This window comes from Pteropus medius, unplaced genomic scaffold, assembly GCF_902729225.1.
Source record: "Pteropus medius unplaced genomic scaffold, Ma_sr-lr_union100, whole genome shotgun sequence".
In the NCBI taxonomy this organism is placed as follows: domain Eukaryota; kingdom Metazoa; phylum Chordata; class Mammalia; order Chiroptera; family Pteropodidae; genus Pteropus; species Pteropus medius.
In genome coordinates, this window is record NW_024352784.1 from 3861866 (window position 1) to 3883555 (window position 21690).

General features: G+C 43.9%; 1 protein-coding gene and 1 pseudogene across 9 annotated transcripts in view; one reads left to right on the top strand and one right to left on the bottom strand.

Moving 5' to 3' along the window:
* Window positions 1–21690, bottom strand: part of FAM168A (family with sequence similarity 168 member A) — a 156559-nt gene that overhangs the window by 5337 nt on the left and 129532 nt on the right. For 3 of the 9 annotated variants that reach the window (XM_039848004.1, XM_039848005.1, XM_039848006.1), the window contains exons 4-9: window positions 20736–20816; window positions 15702–15728; window positions 10614–10739; window positions 4027–4169; window positions 2089–2263; window positions 656–786 (exon numbers count right to left, since the gene is read on the bottom strand). In XM_039848004.1, coding sequence (XP_039703938.1) covers window positions 674–786; window positions 2089–2263; window positions 4027–4169; window positions 10614–10739; window positions 15702–15728; window positions 20736–20816 — 665 coding nt within the window. In that variant the 3' untranslated portion in view covers window positions 656–673. The remainder of the gene's footprint in view (window positions 1–655; window positions 787–2088; window positions 2264–4026; window positions 4170–10613; window positions 10740–15701; window positions 15729–20735; window positions 20817–21690) is intronic. The other 6 variants (XM_039848008.1, XM_039848007.1, XM_039848010.1 and 3 more) reach the window with 3 other exon arrangements.
* On the top strand, window positions 20959–21077 carry LOC120590709 (uncharacterized; annotated as a pseudogene).

Here is a 21690-nt window from a genome sequence, read left to right on the forward strand (position 1 = left end):
AAGCCATTAGTGATATTCTCAAGGCCTCTTCAGGGAAGCCACTGGACGCCCTCCCCTCAACTTGGGAGCCCTCTGTGCCTTCCCAGTGAAGCTGCCTGCTTCCTGTCCAGTGCCAAGAGCTCCTGGAGGAGGTGGAGGGCAAGGGAGCTGAGGAGGTAGGGCAAAGGATTTCAAAGTGATATCCCAGGAGCCCTGTGGTTCACTGGTACTGCCTCAGGAGCTGCCAAGGTCTCCACCTGGTCTCAATCAGAGCCAAAGTCTGATTGAAGTAAGATTTATTTGAAGAATAAGGCTCACAGTTAAAAGTATGAAGACTGTACAATAAAGAGCATAGAATTTAGTACTAGAAGACTGGAGTTCAAGTCCCAGTTTAATTTTTACTGGTCAAGTGATGCTGAACTATACGTATTTATTTGTACAATAGAACTAACGATCCTTATTTCACAGAGCTATAAGGATTATGTGATAACGTGTAAAGTATCTAGAATATATGTAAAGTGACAGCTATTATTAAGAGTGATATTACTGAAGCTGAAGCAGGAAAGCAACTGGTAACTGCCCTGCTGACACCTGTGCTTCAGACCAAATCAGCGGCTTTGAAGCAGTTCCGGTATTTAGTCACCCTCCTGCCTCTCCCACCCTGGGCCCCACTCACTTGGATGGGCTGCAGGCTTTACCAGTGCGGGGGCACATAGCTGTACGCAGGGGTCCCTTGGGCCCTGTATGTTGGCATGGAAACAGGGTGTGCCCCAATTGCGGTGTGCTGGGGTGCAGTCAGCAGGGTACCTGAGCATCCAGAGAGAAAAGTAAAGCTGATGTGAGGCCATCCGAGATGAAAAGAATGAAGCCTTAGCTTTCATGCGGCTGCTCCTGGCCTGGGGCCCTGCCTCCCTGCCTGCTCATAAACCAGGGCGGCCCCTCCCCACCCTGCCAGGTTTCATCTCCTTAGGGAAAGTTTTTCTGATGCTCCAGGACACTCTTCTCCAGTGGCCTCATTTCACTCTTCCATGTATGCTCCTCTCACTGCAAACATCATAGTGAGCAGTAACTTCGTTCATGTGGCTGTGTCCCACCAACCTAGTTCTAAGGGTATGATCTATTGGCAACTGGTCTCCAAGACCGGGACAACGAGGCTGGCATATTCAATAGCTCGCTGTGGATATTCATTAGCTCCCTGACCGACAACTCCTTACATTAGGGGCAGAATAAAATCCCAAACTCCCACCCACTTGACCCCTTGGTATGCAATTCTCTCAAAAGGTGACCCAGCTGAGCCTTTAAATGTTAGGACCCAAGGCTCATAGCCCTTTTGCTTTCTCATGCTCTTCTTTGCAATATCAACTCATTTAACAATGTCCCTAAACCCGCTCTTCTTCTGGTGTCTCTCCCACCCGCTTCTGCAAGGTTCCTGAGGGGCAGGGCTCTGGTTTCATTTCTGGAGTAAGCCGGAAACGGAGAAGGGTCGTTCCAGACTCCTCCTTCTTCCCATGCCTTACATTATTGAACAGGTACCGTGCCCTCCTTTCTGGAACCCTGTTGCTACCAGAGTTCTAGCGTCACCATGACTCCTCTAAACTCCAGCCTTCCCACTGACATACTTGCTTCCAGCCTCTCCCCTTCTAATCCAGCCTCCACCTTGCAGCCAAAGAGAATGTTTAAACCAAACCCCATCTCTCTGCTGTCTGAACCCCTTTGCTAGCTCACTGTTGCCTAAAGATAATCTCTTTACCACTTGGTCTTTGCTGACTACTCCAGCCACCCTTCCAACTTCATACCCGTTTTCTAAGTGCCTTGGACCATTTCCGTCCTATGAACATGTGATATTCTTGCCTCCTGGACTGCCCTTCCCTGTTTCATCTCTCTGGTTAGCCTCTGTTCACCGTTTAAGGCCCAGCTCCATATGCTCTCCTTAGTGAAATTTTCCTCAACCCTGCAGTCAAATTTAGAAGGTCCTTCCTCTGGGTTCCCAAAACCCCTAGACACAGGATTTCTCATGCTGTGCTACAGTCGATTCCATAACTGTATTCTCCACTCTGTCATGAGTTCCTGGAGGAGCGGGATGGACACTGATACAGTGGTTGCCCTCACCTGCAGACATTGCCATGGTGGTGCCGGCCACCATGCCCATGGCCACGCCATTGGTCCTGGGGGCAGCAACAGGTGCCGGGTAGATAGCAGAGGGAATGCTGTTGGGCTGGACGACCGTGGTGTGGTGGATGACGTGGGGCTGCGCAGCGTATACCGGCTGTGTGTAGTAGGCTCCCTGGGGGAAGAGAGGCTGAGGTCACACAGGCTTTTAGAGAGGTGGGGCGAAATGTGGGGAGGGGAGGGGAGCTTGCTCTTCCAGACCCTAAGGCAGTGATTTTCAACTTTTTTGGCACCAGGGACTGGTGCTCCTGTAATAATCTAATGCTCGATGATCTGAGGTGGAGCTGAGGTGGTGATGCTAGCGCTGGGGAGCGGCTGCAAATACAGATGAAGCTTCGCTTACTCACCCGCTGCTCACCTCTGGCTGTGCAGCCCAGTTCCTAACAGTAACAGTCCGAGGCCCAGGGGCTGGAGTCAGAAAAGCACTGGCCCAGGGACAGAGGGTCTGCGCCCCAGCCAGGGCTCTACTTCTTACTATGTGACTATGGAGAGTTCAATGCCGGGCTCAGCTTCTGCTCTGAAAAATAACACTCTAACCTTGTCCTGCCTTGCTCCTAAGGCTGCTTGCACGATTTAATGGGATAATAGCTGTACTCCCTCAACAATGATTTTAGCATTTAAAAATGTATTTTATGGTTTGGTCCTAGGTTTCGGCACCAAAAAAAAATGTGTGTGTGTATTTTATTGCAATGTGCTCTATAAGCTGCCTAAAATGTAAAGGTAGGAACCACAATAAATGAACGAACGATGTGGGTGGGGGTGGTGAACTCCAGAGCACTGTGCACATACACATAAAGGAGTAATAGTGGGAGTGTCAAACTGGTGTGAATGCTGCCACTTTACATATTGGGAAAATGCCATAAATGCAGAGCATTTCCCTAGATGTCTCTTGCTACCTATTTCCCTTTAGGAAAATAGGTTGAGAATGGAGACAATGGTCTGAGAGAATTTCTCACTGCCTGGATCACGTGGCTGCTTCCTGATGTTTGCGGGGAGCAAACAAGGGCCCCTGGATCACTTTAATCCAAAGCTTCTCAAACGCTTCTACTAAATAATGACAAGAGACTCAGAATGTGAGTTTGTAATCCCAAAGGTCCGACAGCATAGTGCAAAGCAGTCTACCATAAACAAGAAAAATTTCTCAAGTCTGTTGTTTTATCTTTTAAGTTTCACATTCTACTCTGTAATATAGCTGTTTTTTAAATTTAAAAAGTGTTCTCTTCATTATTTAAACCTCATATAGAACTGTCACTCCAGAAAAATGTGCCACGTGTATGCTGAAGCCTCATATAATCACTACCATATAGCCAGCCCCTCAGACTGCACACATTCTCTACCTGAAGGAGCCCAGATGGGGGCACTAATGCACAGAGAGAGAATACCTTGCCCAAGGTCATACAGGAAACTAGTGGCAGAGGCTGGGCACTTATCTCCTCCCCACTCAAGCTTGCAGACTTTATCTTTAAGGGAAGGTCAATGTTGGGGAGAGAGGAGATGCTTAAGACAGAAGGGGTCTCATTCTGACTCAACCAATAGCTCCCTATGTGACCTTGAACAAGTCACTCCCCTCTCTGGGTCTCAGCTTCCACACTTATATAAAAAGGAATTGAGCTAGATGATCTCCAAGGGCCCATGCCCCCCTGACATTCTGGACTCAGTTAACCTAAGTGCCCTCATGTGTCACCCCTACCCCCACCCCACCTTCAGGAGCTTAGGTGGAGTGAGGGACTGCAGAGATGTTGTTTCAATGACACAACAGTGACAGCTGGCCAAAGCCATGAACTCTCCTTCATTCTCTCTTAACCACACCCACTCCACACAGGCTGGTGGCTCCTTTACCTGCAGAAGAGGTGGGCCCAAGCTTCCACATGTACCTACCTGGGCATACAGATTCTGCTGGGGGTAGGCACTTCTGATTGGATACATGGCCGTCTGATAGGGGTTGGGTGATGGGGAGTAGGGGGGTGGAGCAGTATTACTCTGGGTCGGTGGGACCTTGTATGGTGTCCCCGCAGTATATCCTGTACCAAGGCAATAAGAGAGACTTCCAATTAGTTGGCAGAACAGCATCACTAGAAGGCAGCAGGCTCCAGTCACGACTCCCCAGACAAGGATAGGCTGAATCCAGGCTAGAAACACAGATGAGAACAGACAGAGAACAGGGCTCCGCCCAGAGAGCCCTGGCCCCAGAGGCAGCTCCCTCAGTCCTGGTGCACAGGGCTGCATGTGTGATTCTGGCACCTTTTATTTCTCTGAGTCTCGAGGCTCTCATCTATAAAATAATAGATGGATCCAGATGGAATTGCTTAAGGAACCCTTGCAGCTCAGACAGTCTGTGATTCTGAGCTATGTGCTGTGAGAGGCAGGGGCGCACAGATGGGAGGCCCTTGGCCCACTTGCTCTTTGTTGCACTATCTTCTTGTTTTTCTGTCTCCTCCTCAGTACCTAGAATATTTTCTGCTGTTCTATCTTTCTGTCTTGCTTTCCCCCTTACTCTGTATTTCTGTTTTTCCCTTGTTTTTCCTTTTTGGACTTCCCTTCCTCATGTTCCTCTTCCTCCCTGCCAAGTTTTAAGGTGAAAACTCCAAAAACTCCATATAAAACACCATGCAGAGATCCTCATCTTCTGAGATGCTGAAAAACTTTGCTCTACGGAGCTGGCTTTCCCTCCCCTCCTAGGGTTTGGGGCAGGGCCACCTCTGCCTGAGGGCCTGAAGTCAGGGATATACACCTGGAACCCAGGCCATGTAGGTACCTCAGCAGGGTGAACAAAAGCTGGGGGTAAGGCTGAGAAGTCAGTCCCCAAGAATCTCACAATCGGCCATTCCAACAAATTGTGCTGCTTTTGAATCTTCTGGAAAAGAGAGTCAGATCCTATGTTTACAGGAAAAACTTAAAACATGAACGATGGGAACAAGAACCACAAAATGAATGATTCTATGGGACTTAAGGATCTATATAAGGGTTTCCTGGGGCTCAGAAAGGCCAAGTCTTTATAGGAACTTGTCCTTTCTAAGTTAAAGACACAGTGCCTTGGGGACTTTGGCTTTGGAACCCCAATGGGTGTTGCTAGGGATTCTTTCTCTGGTCCCCATCTTGACTTAGTCTGGCCAAAACATCAATGAACTTCTCGGGGCCTCAGGTCTTTCGCCTACAAGATGCTCACCAAGAACCTTTTCAGCAACATGGTGCTGTTTCTGCAAGAAGGGACTAGGAGGCAGACTGGAAAGGGTGCTTTATTGGAAGAGAAGAGATCTAGGCTTCAGTCTGGGTTTTCCCCCCAATTTGCTGTGGCTATTGCCAAGTCTCTGGGCCTTAGTTTCTTATTTTGTTAAATCAGAAAGTTAAAAATGAAGAGCTTTTCATGAACTAAAATCCCATTGTCCTAAAGATCCTGGGTCTCTTCTATCCTAACCCCAAGTAGAAATAAGTTGCCATATTGCCACAAATCTCTTAGTTCCCACTGCAGCTCTGGCTTGGTGCCACGTCCTTGATGAGTTAGTAGGATATGTGAGTTGCCACAAAGGCACAACAAAAGGTGTCCTGTCCTCGCCTTAGAATCATGTCATTTATCCACCTGCATATCCGCAGTATGTTCCATGAGAAACTAATTTTGCGGTCAAATACACTTGGGAAATAAGTAGCAATGAAGATGGAGTGGAAATAAAATAGGGAAGGTAGCATTGATAAGAACTAGAAACTAATTGGAAGGGAGGATACGAATCAGTTGAGGGAGAAGTCTAGAGCAGATTCCTCCAAATTTCTAGTGGAGTTAATCATGAGAGGTGGTCATAGGAGGAGAAGCAGATACCGTGAGGGAAGACAAGGAGTCTAGGTTTGCAGACATCTAGAAGGAGCCATCTGAGGGGCTCTTTACCTTAAAGACACAGTTTACTTATCTGTAAAACAAAGGTTCTCAAGATAGGTACATGCCAAGATTACAAAAAGGACTATGATTCTGAGGGAGCTTAATCATTGTTTTATAAAAGAAAAGAAAGGTGGCAATGTAAAATAGAGATAAATGTTTGTTTTTTATCCTATGACACTGAGAAGTTTTAAAATAAAAGGATGAACTGTGAATCTCTAAGATAGGGATATGCGGACTTCCCAAATTTATTTTACCACAGCATCTTTTATTCATACTACTAATATTTAAAATAGGCAAACTGCAGTTTTTGTAACAGTAGCTTTTTTGGTAAAGTTTTACTGTAATACAGCTAATACATATTGACTATGGATGCTTTCCTGCTACAATGGTCGTTATAACAGAGACCACATGGCCTGAAAAGCCTAAAATATTTACTATCTTGCTGACTCCTGAATTAAAGGGATAACACAAGGTATGGGGAGTTCTGTGAGAGTGGAGAGCATCTCTTTTCTGTGCAGCAGGGCAGGATACTCTGAATCCTAAGATGCCCTCTCTAAAAGCTATCCAGCACAAAGCAGTGCTTACAAATAGTCTGGAGCCAGACTGATTACCTGGGTTGAAACCCCAGCCCTACTACTTAATAGCTATAGAATACATCAGTCTCATCTGTAAAATGGAGATAATAATAGTACCTACTTCATAGGGTTACTGTGATAAATACATTAATAAGTGCAAAGCCCTTAGAATAGTGCCTAACAAATTAAAAATACTTCATAAAGGTTAGCTATTATTCTCTTTCACTGTATAGATAGTAAGCTTCCTGTCCTGGGGGTATTATAAGCAGACATTGGCTGAAATATAGTAGACAGGAGGTTAAACTATGAACTTACACACTGTGATCCAACTTGAAACACAGACTCTAGAATTCTAAGATTTTAAGATTTTACAGTTTAAAATGCCATGATTTTGTGATTCTTTAAAGTTAATAAGCCAACAATGCTGGTGACTTTCTTATATGCTCCCTGAGAATGTGCAATGGAATTTTTATCCCCTGCGGAAGCCTGTACTACTCCCTCTATGCCACAAGGACAATAATCTCACAAAGTGTTGAGATCATCCCTGTGAGGAAAATCAAAAGGTTCCAAGAGACTGCAGTAGAATTTGGTTTCCATATCTAAGAATAACCTTGTCTGAGAATGTTTCCCTTTCTTCATGTTATGAAATGAAGATGCACACATACTCAGAATACAAATCAGTAGCCAAAACACCCTTTGCAAGAAAAAATGATAATGCTGCAGAAGAAGGCCTTGCTTGTCTGTCCAGATAATCTGAGAAGGGAGAAGTAGAAATGCAAAGCTAGAAGAGATCTTAGATATCATTAGGACCGACACAAACATCTCAGAGAAGAGATGATAAGCGGATGATGAGAGAAAAAGCCACTGCTCATGAGGACTCAGGACTCAGTGCTCCTTCCTCTGCCTACAGTGGTTCTCAAGGTCACCATTTATGTCAGAAGGCTGTAGAAACTGCCCTGGGCCCCATCCTGGGCCCTGTCAGTGAGTTGGGTCAATTCTTCTCTCAAGAAATACCCTCATTCAGACTAGATAATGTCAGAGGGACCTTTCTAATGCTGATTCTAAGTTTCTAAGTAGTTCAATGAAACTTGTGAGAAAATCATTGCCGAGGACTTTCTACCTCTGACTGGTGGGCCTGTTCATACCTTTGAGGATCACTGGAAAATGCCCTGGCCTGCAGCCTGGGCTACCTTGAGCATCATAAAATTCGATGTCCTTATTTTGTGCATCTAACTGAAAGAAGTTGTTGGACTTGATGCAAAAAACACCTGCTCCCCATCCCCCCCAAAAAACATTCATTTTGCTCAAATGAACTGAGTGAGACACAACTCCCTCATGGGAGGCCTGACTCTCCTTAAGGGAGTTCTACCTAAGTCTGAAGGTCACAGAGTTAGGTCTTTGGAATGCTATGCCTGTAAGGACATTAGAGACTTATATTCGACTCTCTATTTCAGATGAAAAAAACTGGAGCCCAGAAGAAAAGAGACTTCCCAAAACTGCACAGCGAATCAGTGCAGAGCTGGACTCAGAGTTCAGGGCTTACCATCCCCTGGGCAGAGCTCCTTTCTGAGTTATAGGTCTCTGCAGACCAATCTTGGGTATTTGGTATATTAGCCTTTGCATAATCGTTTCACTAAAGGCAATATCATGAGAGAAAAAAGGAATTTCATCACTAAAAATCCTAGCTCTGCCTTATGAAAGAGGCTTTGTTTATTGACGCCCTGTTCTTTCTCTCAGGTTCCTAACCGTAATTTTAGGCTCTATCAAACAGGGTAATAGAGTGTGTACATTAGCAAGGTAAAACCTTTTCAGTCCTCTCTTCGAGCTCTATGCACTGTCGTAAATCTTTCCAGTTGTAGAGCCCCTACACATTCAGAGGCATTGATCCTCACATCAAGGATGCCTTTTAGACTAATCGGTTTATTGACCATAAGATTTATATGTCTGGACAAGGCTCTATGTCCGATTCTAGCTTTGACCCCCAAGTCTCCTTGTTGGTAGCTCAACAAGAGAGTGCTGAATAAATAGGAGAGAGACCTAATTACAAACAGGCTTAGTAAGGGTTGGTGAAGTTCAATGGAATTTGCCAAATTGCCCTGAATTTCCTGTGACATTAGAAGCCACAAAATCTGTGTGCTGGGAGGAACCCTGGAGAGTGTGGGAGGGTCAGTCAATCCTCATTTCTATTTAAAAATTGCACAAGTTCATGCATTACTTGCTTAAAAGAGGTGGGGGATATTTTGGTCATCCTTTCCAGGGACTGTGATAACCTGTGAGAGGGCAGTAGAGTATAGTTACTGGACATTTAGATGGGATTGCAGAAAGATTTAAACATAGTAGAAGGTAAGGCCTTCTAACACTCAAGACTTTTTCACTGTAGAAAGGGATGCCTCCAGAAGGAATGAGTACCCCATACCTGGAGAGGTGTGAGCAAAGGCTAGTGGACCTCAGGGCAGCTAGAGAGGAGGTTCCTTCCCAGAGTGGAGGATATTCAGTACCCACCAACAACGTAACAGAATCAGGAGTCTAATAGCTAGAGAGAACCTTCAGTTGGAAAAACCAAGGTCCAAATTCTGGTCATGAATTATCCAAGGTTACACAGAATCTAAAATCCAAACTCTTTTGGTCTTCTATACCAGGTTTCTTTCTGCTGCACTATAGTAGGTGTGTCTATATGCATCTACATCCATATATGTAGATATAAGGGAGAATATGTATGTATATGCCCATTTACATATCTAATGCTATAGATATCTGGAAAAACTCCCTACTGCTGCCATCCCTCTCTTAAAGAGAACGATTACTCTCATGAAAAAAAAGACAATAGTAACTTAATCTGGGTGATAACTTTTACTAGTTGGATGGCGATGAATATATTACCTTTCTGAGCCTCAGATTTCCAACTGGAATAAAAATCCACCCAAATAACAGAACTACAGTACAGATTAAATGAGAAGGTGATTATGAAAGCATATTCTCTAAAAGTTGACAGTTATGTTGTATATCAACATAAGCTGATGTTGACATCTAGGGGGTATAACACTGAGTATTTTAAAGAAAAACATACAACGTATTCTTCTAATCTACTTACTTAACAGATTAATAATTCACTGAATCACAGACTATTGGACCTAGTCTGCGACATCCCTTTGAGAGCTTGTCCAGCCCCTGCTGGAACACCTTAAGAGATAGGCACTTTCCACAACCAAAGCCAGCCATTCCTCTTTTGGACAGCTCCAACGAGGCACAAAGTTTTCACTTATTCAGAGTCGAAATGCTACTTGGTAATTTCTAAACATTGGTCCTCATTTTACCCAGTTGAGCCATTTTGTATTAAAAATCAGACGTGAAGGTGAAACCAACAGTCACCCAACTGAGCCTCAAGATGACTGACCAATGTGACTGGCCTGATGGTTTCCGTCCTCCCCGAGACTCCATGTACATACTTTGGTTCCACAGTGTAGCTTCCACTAGGGCACTATTACTCACACAGGGGGCACGCTGCCGCCCAGTGGATATTTAGCAAAAACTAGACATTTCTGATTGTTATAATGAGGTTTGCTACTGCATCCAGTGGGCAGAGGCCAGGGGTGCTGCTAAGCAACCTACAATGCACAGGACAACTCCCCACAACAAAGAATTATCTGATCCAGATGTCCACAGTGTGAAGTCAAACCCTGTGCCAATCGAAGGAGCCCTCTCTGTCCAAAGGTCCACTGGCAGGCATCCAAATGTTCCCTCTGTCCCCTTTCCTTTGAAATGTAGTAAGTCCTTCCCTCATCGAACTTGTTAGCCAGGCGAGTACTTCCTTCTCCCTCCCTCACTGCTCTGTGTCTCCCCAAAGGTGGCTGCATGATCAAAGAGGATGACCTTCCTGTACGAGGAGGGCCAATTTTTTGTGTGGGTAGGAGAACCTCTTAAAATAGTGTCTTATAAATGTCAGTTCCCTTTCCTTTCTTACTAAGAGAAAAATCAGTCCCAACCAAGGGGAACAAGGAAAGGAGGAGACAGGCTGTATTTACTGAAAGCCGCAGAGGATGCTTGGTAAGTTCGGTTCTCGGTCCCGGTGTCCACTGGGAGGTGGAAGGTGCCTTCAGTGCCACAGGAGGATGAGTTCTGTGGCCAGGCCTGTTTCATCAGCAGAGTTGCTTAAGGGAAGACACAAGAATGGCATTAGGCAGAAATAAGAAGCGGCACCACCAATTACAGACACAAAGCAAGGGTCTTGAGCTAGACGGAAACATATAACCCAAGTGAATCTGTTCAGACACACAGGATGGTTCGGCCTTTCTGAGATGGGTGAGTGGTTGAGAGGACGGCTGAAGTGAGCTTCTAAAAGATTTAAAATTGAGAAAATCTAAACTTATACTAATTAGGAGAGTCATGATTTTCTACCACTAAAACCACGAAGATGCCTATGAATACTGCCTCCTGCTGCGTGACATTCTGGTCTAAGGCTCTGGAATACTCCTTAGCCGCTTTCTCATGAATGTGTAACAACTTGGAGCCTTTGACTATATACTGGGCCAGGATCAACTGAGTACTCTTTTTTTTCTTTTACACCTGAAATCTCATCCGGAGGTGTATTTAATAAGCTGCTTTCAAAGACAGACCCCAAAGTAATTACCACATAACATGAACCTTGCTGGACTGCCATCTCTTCTAAAAGGATAGAACTCTGGCAGCTTAGAAGGCACAGGCTTGCCAGTGGGGCAATCCCTGCTAACTCCTCCTGTAGACATACCTGGGGCCTGACAGACAAACCTTGCATACCCTTTATATCTCCTGCTGAGGTGCTACTGGTGCCTCACTTGAGATATCTCCTCATGAACTACAGATGATCTTTCAGGCCATTAAGAAAGTAAATGTCAAACTTGGGGTAGGTGTGAAATAGAGATGAGGCCCAGTTTGAAAGAAATCTAGAGACATGTCCCAGGCTGAGTCAAAGCTCAGCTTGAAAAATGTGGAAGGATGATGCTTCCTATGTTCTAAAAGTGGGGAATAACTCAAAAAACTTACCTTCATGGTATCCTGTGGGGAAGGAGAGAGGAAATAGGGTTTCAAAGGGGGGAAATGCCTAACATTTTAGATATTTCCCTTGATATACTTTCAAACACTAAAGAAAAACATTCTTGACCCAAATTGCTTGACCCAAATTAGGGCAAAAAGACTGATTTTAGTATCTTTTCTGTTCAAATAAGGTCTTGGGAGTCATGGATATGGGTGTTTTAAAGTATATTAGGAGGTGGAGCTGCACTGGCAACAGTCCAATACACCTGAAACAAGGGGCCGAGGTAAGACTGGTAGCATGAAAGGAAAATGTCTATATACTCTAATTCCACCAGAACAAGGGTAGTCCACCTCCAGAGAGATCCCATACCCACTACTTGTCTGAGTTAACAGGTAATGCTTCCAGTTCCTTCAGTCATGAAGGTACTGGGCCCAGAGAAGGAGGTCAAGGACTTTGCTCTTTTTACTGATCCGAGGCTAGAAGTGTAGCCATTCTGGGCTGACCCTGCACTTGAGTTAATGGCCCGCAATATATACAGCAGATGCTGAAAAATGAGAAGGAAATCATGGGCAGGGAAGTGACACTAAAAGGAGAATTCTGGCAGAAGAAATGGAGACCCAGCAGAATTCCATGCAGAGTCCAGGGCCTTTGCTGGACATTAAGACATGACTCTGCAGACAATGCAGAAAAAGGGCAGTCAGTTTCAAACAATTTTCTTCGGTTTCTTTTTCCAGGATGGAGGAGTGAGAGGGGGTTGGAGATTAATAAAAGATCCAATTAGTGTTGAAAAATCTTATCAAGATATCTCCAATTTAAAAACTTCCACTCCATGTGGCCAGAGAGCCCTGGCCACCCAAAACAACTCCCTAAAGGTGAAACACGTAGCTCTGAGAAGTCAGAGCAAGTCCATGCCCTCAAGACCCCACAGGGACTCCACCAGGAACAGGAGGCCTAAATTTAGCTGTGGAGAATTTGGAGGTCCAGATCCAGTCGTTTCCTGAAGTGGTGCATAATTTACCATAATTTTCATCATAAGCCAAAGTCTGACATAAGCCTGAAGGACTGTGTGATAAAGTAAATAAAAATTAACCAGAAAGTGACTGAGGCCTACACTGTACTCAGCACTGAGGGGAGCGCCACGGTGGACAAGAACACACGTGGGTCATGGTCACCGCACACAAGGTACTCATGGTCTAGCTGGAGATGCAACACAGCCATACGCTAACCAGAGAGTGAACAAGACAGCATTACACAGAGTAAAATAACGTTCCAAATTAACCAGGAAAGAAGCAAGTGCGACTGTGCCTTTTATTATGTATTTCCCAAGTGATCAAGTGAACTAAACTATATATGTTCCTGAAGAAGTATTTTCCTCCGATAACAGTATTTAAAAAAAAAAAAAATCAAAATCAGTATTTTCTATATTTCTTTGGATATTTAAATACTTAATAATTTAAATAACTGGATAAATAAGAAGAATAAAAACAAAAAACAAATATTAGCTGTCAATTTGATTTTTTCATTAGTTAGTTGTACCATATGATCTTCCTCCTCCACGTACAATTCTAAAGTAATTCATTCTGTTGGTAGTAGTGATTCGGAGCTTACCACTATGGATGAAGACAATCCAACTGAAGATTTCAGAGGCATGGTAACAGAGTAGGCTGCTCCGACCGGCATGTTTGCTCTTGGGTACTATGAAACATACCAACTCCTAGATATTTCTATATTTTGAACTGGGTGGTAGTTAAATACAAGTGTATACATATGTCAAATATTACTGAGATGTACACTTGAGACTACCGCATTTCATGTGTACAGTATATGTGTTACTCCTTAATTTAAAAAGAAAAGAGAGAGACAGAGAGAGAACCCTTGGCAGTGAAGGGCCATGGCCCAGTCACAGCATGCTGCCCACATCCAGGTGCTGGGTTGTTCACTTCCCCAGATACGGGGCCCTCACGCCCTTTGACACTTGAACAGTCCGTTAAGCACACTTACAAGGAGGAGAGGCAGCAAGGGACCATCATCCTGAACAATGCAGTAAGTCAGAAAATCTGAATTCTAGCCTGGGCTGTGCCACTTATTAATTGTGAGACCTTGGGCAAGTCACATGACCTTTCTAAACTTCAGTTTTGTTGTTTCATAAATGGCAATAATAATCAGTCCCTGATTGCATCAGAGTATTGTATTGATATGAGGATCAAAAATAAAGTGTCATCCCATCTTACAGATATGTAATCCTGGTATCTGTCCATTCTTCTATCCCACAGTTATGGACAGCTCTAATTTAAACTCTCATCATCTCTCACCTGAACTATTACTGCTCTGTTTCGAAACCCACCAAATTTAATCTCCAAGTTAAGTGATATTTCTAAGACTTACTCCTAATCAGAAAACCTTTCTTAAAAACATTCCATGGTTGTCCACTGCCTATAAGGCTGAAATGGAAGATGAACATTTTGTGTGGCATTCAAGGTCCTTCATAATCTAGCCCTATGATCTCTCTAGACTCTTTCTTTATTTTCACTCTCCAACCTTGTATACTGCCAAACAAAACTGTTCATCATTCCCAGAATACATCAAGAAACACTCTATCTCTGTATTTCTGCTCACAATGCTCACTCTTCCTGGCATGTCTTTCCCCGAATGCCACCTGGTAAATATTTATTAATCCATCAATCATGAGCTGAAGACTCATCTCTACTATGAAGTCTTTTCTTTTCCCCTATCTCTTGACCACAGCCCCATCAAGGATCCCATATGGTTCACTATCCCCGTCCCTGTGATTCCCAGAAGCCCCCATACTTGCTGGCTTCTCTGTCTTCCCCATTAAACTGTGAGCTCCTTGAGAACAGAGACTTTGTCTTACTGGTCTATGTATCTTCAAAGGGCCAGCTCAGTAAGGCCTGGCACAGAACTGTGAATGCTATAACTGGAGGGGTAAGGATGCATGAGAGCTTCTCCTACTTTTTATGGAGACCTCTGTCCGAGTTCATATATCCTGAGGCAAATAAAAATTGCAGCCCCATGAAGTAGTATAAGAAACAAGTCTGTGACTAGAAAAATTCAAACAATAAAAGTATAAGAGAATATAGGTTGTTAGCATTTAAAGGGACCTCAGAGATCACCTGGATTAAAACACATTATCTATGGCCTGGAGACATAAGCAAATTGCCCAAGATCTCGCATCCCACAGCAGTGGTAAGGAGAAATTTTCACAGCTCATCTCCTGAAAGATGTGCCACACACAAATTCAATAGCGAACATCCAAATAATTCAAGGGTAGAAGCTGAAAAGGTGTATAGAAATTTTACAAAAAATCGTCCTGAGCAGCCCAGGTGAGGGTGGTAAAGGAGCAAGTCTCTCCCATGGTCCCTTCCTGTCTATGACAAAAAGGACCTAGTCAAGTTATACTGCTGGGACCCTCACAGGTGCCCATTAGTTCCCGTGGTGCCTTGGGCCTGGAGTCCACACTGCCCAGAGAACTTAGCTCTGGTCCCTTGCTCATTTAGCACATTTGGCCCTCACCTTTCTCCATCCAGGAAAATGTTCTGAAAATGATTCAGAGCTCAAGATTTGGGCTAAGGAAACAAGTTGTATCTAAAGTCAATCAGGTCTTCAAACATGTTAGACTGCCAATGGAGATGGAAAATCTGATCCTGGGGCAGACTGTTTTTTGGGGTTCTTAGAGGCATAATCCAGGTACTCCTCCACAGGGGCTGCCACGAAGCCAACAGGGGAGCCATACAGGTCCAGGAATTTTTGTTCACTTGTTTGTTTGAATTCAGCAGCCAGGTTACGGTGAAGGTTTCGACCTAGGTCACATAGGGACCCCAGAGGTCAGGAAGGGGAGAAACGCCTTTTAGTGCCATAATCCTTCACTGCTGCCCTAAGGGACGGTTCATGTGTGTCTCCAACCCATGATTTTGCACCATCAGACATGTTCCTGCATGCTTTAGGAACTGCTGCTGAGCCACCTGGGGGAGCCCAAGCCTTGGGGATGGGATCTGGGGAGGAAAGGAGAGGGGATCTACTGTTGTTACGAGATAACACATTCATAGGCCATAATACATATGAGGAAAAATAGCTCTCCTACCATAAGCTGAATGCAGGAACTGAAACTCTGTTGGATAGAAATGTTAGTTGAAATTACCACTAAGAATCTGTGCAAAGTAGTATACATTGCAGTAACAAAAACATGACTTTGTCTCAAGATAGCAGCTTACCCCACACTATACAGGAAACAGAGAATGCAGAGGGTGCAAAGTGCCTTTACCCTGGAGCAGAGTGACAGACTTGCCATCCAGAAAAACCTGTTCATTGAGGAGGGGCACCTCCTTGGATGCCATGATATTTTCCAGGCAGCTGACCAAGAAGCTGCCTAGACATAAACAAGCCCAAGCTCCTGCTCTTTGCTTATCCATCCTAAGTTTCAATTCTCCCGAGTACTGCAGAGGGACTTCATCCATGGCTAAGACTTTCTGTGCTAGAGGATGTGAAGGTTCATGGACAAAATCATCATCTTTGGCCTCTGAAGAACTCTCTATAAAGCCCAAGAGAGCTAGGACCAATGCAGAGGCATTTCATTCCCTGCAGCCTCTGGGAAAATGTGGTACCAAAAGAGGAGCACAGCCCGTGGGCTCAGAAAGACTGGGTTTGAATCCCAGCTCCAGTGCTTTTTAGCTGGGCAACTTTGGACAAGTTATTTAACCCCACTGAGCAAAATTGGAAGCCAGAAGCTTTAACTCACAATAAGGTAAAAATTAACATCTGTGACATTACGTAAAAACTGACATATGTAAAAATTAACACCTGGAAGACGGCAGGTGTTCAGAAAACACAAATTCCTTTCCTTTGCCTTTCCCTAGGTTCAACATATGTAAAATGGGAATAATATATTTGTACCTTCCATGGCTGCTATGAAATCACGTGAGACAATAGATGAAAATTATTTATAAATGGATTTCTTGTGAGACAGTATTTCATTTTTATTTATATTAGTTAACCTATTTTCTCCTTTCCTTTCATTTTCAAGTCAGAGTATCATCAATATGATACATCACTTGGTCTCCAGATCTGAAAACAAGTCTCCATTGGCTCCTGTCTCCTGTGGGGTCAAACAGTTCTTAAATGAGATCCTTAAAGTCATTAAGAGGTTGGGAAAGAGCTCCAAGTACCTACATTTCCTTTAAAACCAATGAAATGTTTCCTTTCATCCTGAACAGATGACATCCTAGGGTACTCTGAGCTGTTAAAAATAGCTCTCTCTGAAGTAACTTCTTGGTCTATCTGAAGAAGCTGAGAGAAATTAAAACCTAAGAGCCTTTGCAGGTTTCTACCCTGCAGGCCTTTATCAGCATCACAAATGGCTGGCTCTGGCAGGAGCTGAAAGTAACCTACTTTGCCCTCTCTGTCCTTGAGCTAGTTCCTCTATAGCAGGAGCTCCCCCACAGCAGTCAGGAGACCTGGTGAATGCAAAGGCCAGCCTCCCTGAGACAGGCTGGCCAGGGTATATGTGTGCACGTGTGTTCAGTAGCAGAGTTAGCACTATAACCCTGGTCTTCCAACTCCCAGTTTGGGGCTGTCTGACACAGTATGCTAATTACTACCCTCTCTAGTGGATTTTGTGGGTTTCTGAAAAAATGGTCTAGGTTGGTTTAGTCATAGCTTAGAAATATGTTGACTTTTCAAAACAAAATTGCAGAAAATCAAGTTTGATGAGAGCTGATGTTTTAAAATCGAAACTTAATCAGTACTTTATACATGCCAGGAGCTTCCAATCTCCATCTGCACCCCCACCCCTACCCTCTTGTGGCCTTCATGTGGCAGCCTGCCTTGCTACACATACACCACACACACACACACACACACACACACACCAGCGTTTCAGCCTCCTCCTGTCTGCTCTCCCTTCCCTCTTTAGTCTGGTTGCTCTAGTCTAACTCCTCAACTTTTCTCTGGCCAACTGCAACCATAATGTAGTCGTTAAATACTCATGCGGGTGTGGTGGCAGGATGGCTGGGCTTGGATCTTTGTGCTAGTTCCCTAACTCCTCTAAATGTTACTTTTCCAACTTGGAAAATGGGAATAACAATAGTACTGACCTCAAAGGTTTACTGTGATATAAAACAAGTTAATATCCATTAATAGTTTAAAATAATCCCTGGCACATAGGAACCATTCAAAAAATATTAGCTATATATTTCCCATCCTCTACTTTCTTGCCAGACTAATCCTAAAGCAATTCCACAATCTCTCACCAGAAGTTCTGACACCATGAGAAAATACCCGCATGCTGGGAAATAGAGTCCTGACAAGTTCAGGGCATCTACCCTCAGCCAGGCCTCCAATGTTACATGGCTGTATTACCTGCTGGTAGTGTCCTCTCCCACCCTTTCCAGTGAGACTTTCACACCTTGACCTCTCTCCTTAAGAACCTTCCCTCTATCCTTGCTCATCTGTCTCAGCAAACCCAATCATCAGATAAGAACTCTCCACTTCCCAGTGGGCAATTTATTCTAAGCATTTCCACCTGTGAGCTTTCCTTTAGTCTGGGAAGAAGAGCCACCCTCCCCTGTGAGGCACCCCCCCTCCACCAGCTTCCCAAAGAAATGAACTAAGCTCTGGATTTCTCACCCCATCACAGCCTCTTTAGAGGCCTGGCTCCATCTGGCTCTTGCATCCGACTTGTCCTCTCCACTTGCCCCTTCCCATCAGTACTTATTCAACCATGCTCATATTCCAAAAAAACCCCTCCTTTAACTCTACTTTCCCTTCTAATCAACATCCTCTTGTTCTCCTTTCCCTTGTGGCCAAGCTTTTTTTTTTAGGCGAGGCAACCCTTGGTTGACCTCACAGATTGCAAGGACCTTGTCAGTTTACAATCCCTTATTTTTTTTAATTTTTTATGCCTACAGCACCTGGTCTTCCTAGGTGGTCTCCCATTCAAGTACTAACCAGGCCCAACCCTGCTTAGCTTCCGAGATCAGATGGGCCAAGCCTCTTTATGAGAGTAGTCTCTATCTGCTAAGTCTACTTCTTCACTCCCAGTCTCACCACCTGACTAACTCTGCTTCCACAGAGGTCGCTGATGGTCTCATGACTACAAAGACAATGTATCTTCATTCCAGGTCTTACCTAACTTTCTGCAACTACTCGCTTCATTTTGTTTTAGACTGGATAGTTTACTAAGCCAATTCACAGATATCATAGCATTTAAATCATTTCTATATTATGAGATACTTGATAATCAAAACCAACAGTTTTTAAGATAGACCTTACCAATCTGATTAAATATTTTATCAGAGAGAATTTCTGTAGCTTTTATTATTTCTGCCTCCTATTAAAGATATTTTGGGAAATACAGAATACAATATCAATGCTGAAATACCATTATAAGTTTTTAGCCCGTGCGTCACTGCTCCCTAGTTCTTTGAGGACAGTGACTGCAGCTTCCCCAGATCTGAATCACCTACAATGTTTTCTAGAGTGTCTTGGGCACATAACTAGGCCAAAATAAATGTCTGCGGAATGACGCATCTATGTAAACACTTTAGGGGTTTAACGTCATTTATTTGCATAAAATAGTTTTCATTTGCCCCAAACAGAGGGGCTATCTGATAACTTCATGATGTGTATGGGTGTGTGTATAATACGACTGTGACATGACTCCTACTTTAGAGACTGGCAATTGAAGTTCAGAGAGGTCAGGTGACTTTAAAGTTGCTAGTATAAAAAATGACAGATCAGGATTCAAATCTAGGTCTTCTGAAATAGCCCATTTAAACATCGCAGAAGAAAAGGGAATGACAGTAGAGTAAGTAATGGATTGGCACAGAAAAGCACCAGACCAAGGGCCAGAAGATCTGCTAAGGGTTCTAGTCCATATTCTATTGCTGATTCACTGGGTAACTTGGACAAAATACAGCTTCTCTCTGAATCTCTCTTGTCATGTGAAGGGGATGAACTGGAGGATCTCTGAGGTCTTTTCAAGCTTTCTAACTATAGAATAATAATTACTAAACAAGAAAATGGGGGTATTATCATGACATTCAACGCTTTTCCATGTCTTTGCCTAGACTCTACTCTGCCTAGAATGCCCAGCTCCGCCTTTGTGTGCTTAAAAGAATGCCTCTTACTTCTCCCTAATGCTAGACCCTCTCTGAAGCCTCTCCCTACACTTTCAATCTCAGGTAGACTGCTCTTCGCAATTCTGCTTCCTCTCTTATGTATTTCTTTTACAATACTCATCATACTGTATAGTCATGAATTTGTTTATATGACAGCTCCCAAATGGACTGTAAGATACTTCAGGCAAACATGGCATCCTCTTTCTTTCCATCCCAGTCTAGAGGACATCAAAAAATAAATCCTTAATGAGCAAACAAAGAGGAACTTACATAAAACGATTTACAATGCTTAGGTAGGTAGCACATCTCTCAGAGAGGTGAAGCAACTTGTTCAAGTCTTTACAACTAGTGAGTAATCAGGATTCAACCCAGGACTAACTGCAGAGCCCATAGTCTTTCTCCTGCACCTTGTGTGTTAAGGCGTCAGCTGAGTGTGGGGATTACGATCAATGGGAAGACCTCTGTACTACTCCCAGCCCAAACCAGAACAAACTTTTTCAACATTTCCAAACATATTTCAATCTCTACCCAAAGAGTGTTGGGCTTTTATTATTTTTGAAAAACAAGTTTCTTGCATCAGCTTGAAAACCAGCTCTTTACCCTCTGGTGGCAAGTCTCTCACTCTCACTCTCTTCCAAATCCACACCCAGAAAGTCTGCTGTGTATGTGTGTGTGTGAATGAAACTCTCAGGGGCAACTGAGCAAAGCACAGATTTGGATATTGAGAGAACAGAAAAGGTTCTGTGAGGAAGATGCACATCTCAGACATTCCAGTAGAGGAGAAATGGGCCAACCTTAAGTCCTAAGTATAATGGAGGAGATTCTGCCCCTGTCCCCATACTGAGGGCTGAACTGCCCCAGTTCCCAAAGGGAACTCCCAGGAGAATGAGGCTGAGCCCAGAGCAACTCAGGACAGGAAAAGGCCAGCAGGAGTGTTTATTTTTCTAAATAGATCCCACCAGCCACCCCACTCACCAGTATTATCTCTATTTTCTCCTTACCTGGAGCATAACTGGGGCTATTGGTGGGGTATAGGCTGGGATTGTAGGCAGGGGCCGCTGCTGGGTAGGCTGTTGGGTAACCTACAAAGAGACAAGAAAAGCTACATTTAGTCAGGCAAGAAGAAAAGCAGATTTCTGAGGAAACAGGATCTGGGTCCCAGACTTGGCCTTCAGCCTCTCTGTGGGCCATTTCAGACAATGTGACCAGCTTTTAGCCTCTAAAGAGAACGGCCATGCTACCCTGAACGAACCCGATCCCGTCTGATCTGGGAAGCTAAGCAGGGTCAGGCCTGGCTAGTACTTGGATGGGAGACCACCTAGGAAGACCAGGTGCTGTAGGCATAAAAAATAAAAACATACGGGATTGTAAGCTGACAAGGTCCTTGCAATCTGTGAGGTCGACCAAGGGTTGCCTCGCCTAAAAAAATAAATAAATAAAGAGAAAAGCCACCAACACCATAACCCAACATATGCAGATTTTCCTGTCCATTAAAAAAAAAAAAAGTACAAGAAAAGTATGTCTATATACTCACTATAAAAATGTTAAAATAATATAGAAGTGTATATGGTAAAAGTATAAGTTTACTTTTATATTCCTGCCACAACACTCTTCTCCCTAGAGGTGATAACAGTCTGGTATCTATCCTTCCAGACAGTTTTCTATGCATTTTTATACACATATATTCAGTGGTGTGCTGGTAAATATTTAACAACTGGCTCAAGGGAACTGAGATGGAGCTGTTTTGTAGCATTTGCCAAATTCTACAGTGTAAGCACTCCCACCATGGCCAATTTCAAGCTACCACATCACTGAATGAGTAGTTGGGAACAGATGCTCATGACTGGCTCTAGAGAGCCCTGTACACAAGCCAGATCCAAAGCCAGATCCAACCCACCACTGTATATTCTGTACAGGTGCTATATGTTTTTGAAATTGTTTATTGTGATAAAATAT